Source organism: Polypterus senegalus, chromosome 1 (assembly GCF_016835505.1).
Source record: "Polypterus senegalus isolate Bchr_013 chromosome 1, ASM1683550v1, whole genome shotgun sequence".
NCBI classification, from domain to species: Eukaryota; Metazoa; Chordata; class Cladistia; order Polypteriformes; family Polypteridae; genus Polypterus; species Polypterus senegalus.
The window spans coordinates 40,482,581-40,486,822 of record NC_053154.1 but is presented as its reverse complement, the minus strand read 5'-3'; the positions used below and the strand labels follow the sequence as shown (position 1 = coordinate 40,486,822).

The following is a 4,242-nucleotide window of genomic DNA, read 5'->3' as shown; positions in this document are numbered from 1 at the left end:
ATTTTTCTCCATTTCCATAATTTGTGTGTGTATTTTAGGGGTGTTGTTATTTGTTTCAATATTTTTGAGCTGCAAAGATTGCCCTTGCGATAAATAAAGTACTGTCTATCCATGCATGTCCTCATATGCACTGCAAGATACAACACCTTCAGGGACATGCAGACTTCGCGGAATACGCCTTACAAAAAAACAGATTTATCATAAAAAGAGAAAAACTGTCAAGCATACCTGGAGAATGTTTTCTTAGATTTGTCCATTAATTTTTTTCTCCCAACATGTCAAGTTACAAATAGGTGAAATCACAAAAATCTCATTTACACTGTCTCAGAGTAGAGGGTACAGCAAAAGAGAATGCCACCCTACACATATTATGCAAACATCACAATGAACAATTAATATATTATACATACAAGTTACGCCGAAATCAAAACAATGTTTTGTTTGTAAATTTAAACAGATCAGCTACATTTTCCTTGAACCTGATTTTGATACTTATTTAAATGTAACTGCTTCCAAGCAGACATTCATTCTTAAAAGTCCAAATATTACTGGAACCTGCTGCCATACCTGTGGGTCCATGGAGTTTGTCATTATAGTACACAGTGCTGGCACCACATGGGGATGTTTGAAGGCAGTCTTTAGTTGGGCTGTAGCCTGCAAGAGTTATAAAAAAAAAGCAGTTAAACTGTCATGTATCGACTAACAGGTACATGGAGCAAGTAGACATTAAAAATCATAGGAGGAACGGTCCAATATGATGTTATACATCAATGTGGTTGAAAATTATAAATAAAAAATAACCTAAAAAAAATCTCAGAACATTTTAGTAAAAGTCTTACATACTCAGTCTACATGTTTGCTAGCTCAGACTTGGCCAATTTGTGCCCACTTCATAGAGTATAATATTCACAGTACAATATCAAATATTGAATTAACTCTTCATCGTATCAGTAATTGTGAAATACTGTAATGTAAGTGTCTGTTCCATGTCTGCCTAATACGTTGTGGCAGACGCCCCTTCAGCATATGTTCTGGGGGAGCAAGCATGGGAGACCCAATACCTCCCCCTGGGCACTAGACGGCAGCCTCGGACTCCTGCAGGGCTTCATGGGAGTTGGAATTTGGTGCAGCCCCATTGGGTTCTGCAGGCGCTGCCAGGGGGTGCTGGAGCAGGAGCTGCTGAGCCCTTGTGGGCAGTACCGCACCTGGGGCACTTCCGGGTGCCTTATAAAAGGAGCCAGCAGCCACCACTGAGCGGGCTGAGTCAGGAGGAGGAGGACAACGCTTAACTGGAGGAGTGGTGGAGAAGAGTCGTGGTGTGCTTTACTTTCGTTTAAAAAGTGTGTTTTTGGACTGTGTTAGGGCTGAGGGACACGGGGAAGACGTGGACCTCAGCTGAAGAAAATAAATCATTTTGTTAATTTTAGCGTGCCTCCGTTGTCAGTCTGTGTCGGGTTGGGCACATATATCACCTTTTACCATAACGTACAAAAGTAATTCATTCTTAAAACACAACAGAGCAAATTAAGCAGCACAAAATTCTTGATTAAACAAGTTTATAAAGGAAGGCACTGGCAGTTCATTTGAATTCCTGAGTAGTTATTGCTTACTTTTTTTTAGCTGAACAGGTATCTGAAATAACAACTGTAAACCAGGGCACCACTGTGAACCCATCTGACCTAAGACAAGGAATGCCAGTCCAGTGAAAGGTTTACAATAAAAGGCTTTCATTTGTCTCAGAACAAGTCAGAGTTTGTCATTCAAGTGACAGCCTTACAGCTGAAGGTGCATACTCTTAGCCATAAAGCCTACACTACTTAAGCTTTGTATAAAAAGCATTGACTTTGGCCTCAGCCAGTGCTTAGGTCAAAATCTTTAAACCATAAAAAAAGATCAAAACTGATACAGTGCTTTTTTTAAAAATATATTAAAAACGTCTTTGTTTTATTTTGACATTTCTGGATATTTTGGGATAATCTGATCATAATACTCCAAAAAAACACCCAAATCTAACCAAGTCAGTCTGTCTGTCTGTCTGTTGATAACTCAAATCAGACTGGCTAGCTCAAAATCTGTTTTAGCAGGCTGATGCTGCACATAGCTGATTGGGTTTTAAGCACTTCAGGTGGAAACTGATGATACACACACATGAATCAAGTAAAGTGCCATCATTACATAGAAAATAGAATTCATTACTTTTATTTGCCTTTGTCAGTCAGTCAGTTTCCAACTCGCTATATCCTAACACAGGGTCACGGGGGTCTGCTGGAGCCAATCCCAGCCAGTACAGGGCGCAAGGCAGGCACAAATCCTGGGCAGGACGCACACACGCACGCACGCGCACACACACACACAAGGGACAATTTAAGATCGCCAATGCACCTAACCTGCATGTCTTTGGACTGTGGAAGGAAACCCACGCAGACACAGGGAGAACATGCAAACTCCATCCAGGGAGAACAGTTTTAAATGTGTTACTGTGAAATTTAGGTTATACTGAAACTTTTAATTACAATTTAAGATATATGACTTGGGACAGGATGTAAATCTAGAGTAGTACAGTTGTGACTCACAAAAATATTGAATATTTAAAAAACTATTTATGGTTTGACCCTTGGGGCCAAAAGTCCCCCTCTGCCCATGCAAGAGAGACATAGCAGCACTTGAAGCTGTATACTTAAGACAGTAAACCAATAACTGCATCCTAAGGCTTAAGGACATATCATACTCCTACACACTCAATGAGAATTAATCCTGTTCATTCTCAAGACTTCCTGAAGAGACAGCCCGGGGATCAAATCCAGGTCTTCAATTTTCCCAAGGGCATTAATAAAGTAGATCTAGCAGAGTTCTTTTAGGTTAACTGTGAACCAGTGGAAATTAAGGGAAAGTGCATTTAGGACTAAAGCCAAGATGCACTTCGTTATGCAAAGAGGTGAGAAATCTGGAGTAAACTACCTATACATGTAATTGAAGCAGAAACCTTGACAACCTTTAACAAGGATCTGGATGAGATGTTGGGACAGCTTAGGTATTAGCTAAAAAAAAACAAAAAACAGCTTGATGGACTGAATGATTTTCTCCTGTTTGTCTAATTCTTATACTTTGTTTTATTCTTATGTTCAATGTCACCTTACAGTAGCATTATGCTAAGGGAATATACACTAGGAACAAAATAAATGTGTGGAACTCCACGCCTCCTTTTCTAACACCTGACATGGGAGTCTTCATAAACTGAAGCAAAGCCCTGGAATGTGAAGATGATCTGATGTCAGACGCACATAACCCTGAGTAAAGACGGTTGTTAAATCACAGGGCAACTTTAAAGTTGCTGGAGAATACTCTTCAAAATCAGAAACAGTCACAGTGACAGGGAGAGATCTCAGGTTGCATACTGCTTCAGTTACAATATGTTGGACTGACAGGCATATGAATAATAATCATAGTAAGCAAAGACTCTAAATTAGACACTGGCGAGCACTATACTGAATGGTCTTGCCCAGACAGTGATAAACAACCGTGGAGGTGAAACATGGTCGCACTGCCCAAACAGAATGACAGCTTAACCAGACAAGACAATGTAATGGCCATAACTTTCAATAACGGAATGGCATGACAGAAAAAGACAGGCATGTCATGACAAAGGTGTTAAAACAGTAACAAATCAACAGTGATTTCATAAAACTGAGATAAAAAGTCAGTTGTGAACTTGTAAACCACGATTTGGACCGCAAACTCTGAAAGGGTTACCACTGTACCTGCTGTAGGGTAGCATTATCTGGCTGGACGAGCTGTGAGAGGATGTGCTCCAACTCTTGTAACTGTTCTGCCATCTCGCTCAATGAAATCCAGGAGCTGCGGCGTGACTACTAGCACTTAATCTTAGAGCTCAGGGCGCCGCACTGATACACATGGGCTGCACGTCCACCATAGACATCCGAAAGCGTTAGAGCGCCGAGACTAATTCCTGTAGGTGCAGCCAATCACCATAGCGCAAACTACTGGTTGGCGGATTCCTTACTTAGGACTCCGATTTTTGCCAGCCGAATGTGCTGTTTAATAGTAGTAATTTTGTATCCTTAATCGCTGTCATGTAAAATAAAATTAAATATATGCATGGAATACTTGTCTAGTCAACAAAAATGAATACAATGTCTCGTTATTAAAAATATTTCCTTTAGTCCATTACGTTGCTTGTGCGCGGTGGAGTCGCGAGAATAGGATTTGGATCAGAGATACAGA

General features: G+C 40.5%; 1 protein-coding gene across 1 annotated transcript in view; it reads right to left on the bottom strand.

The window, feature by feature from the left end:
• Window positions 1-3,940, bottom strand: part of ipo4 (importin 4) — a 162,391-nt gene extending 158,451 nt beyond the window's left edge. Inside the window, exons 1-2 of the mRNA XM_039747609.1 lie at window positions 3,759-3,940; window positions 568-654 (exon numbers count right to left, since the gene is read on the bottom strand). Of these exons, the coding sequence (XP_039603543.1) occupies window positions 568-654; window positions 3,759-3,833 (162 nt within the window). The 5' untranslated portion in view covers window positions 3,834-3,940. The remainder of the gene's footprint in view (window positions 1-567; window positions 655-3,758) is intronic.
• Window positions 3,941-4,242: the final 302 nt, after the last annotated feature.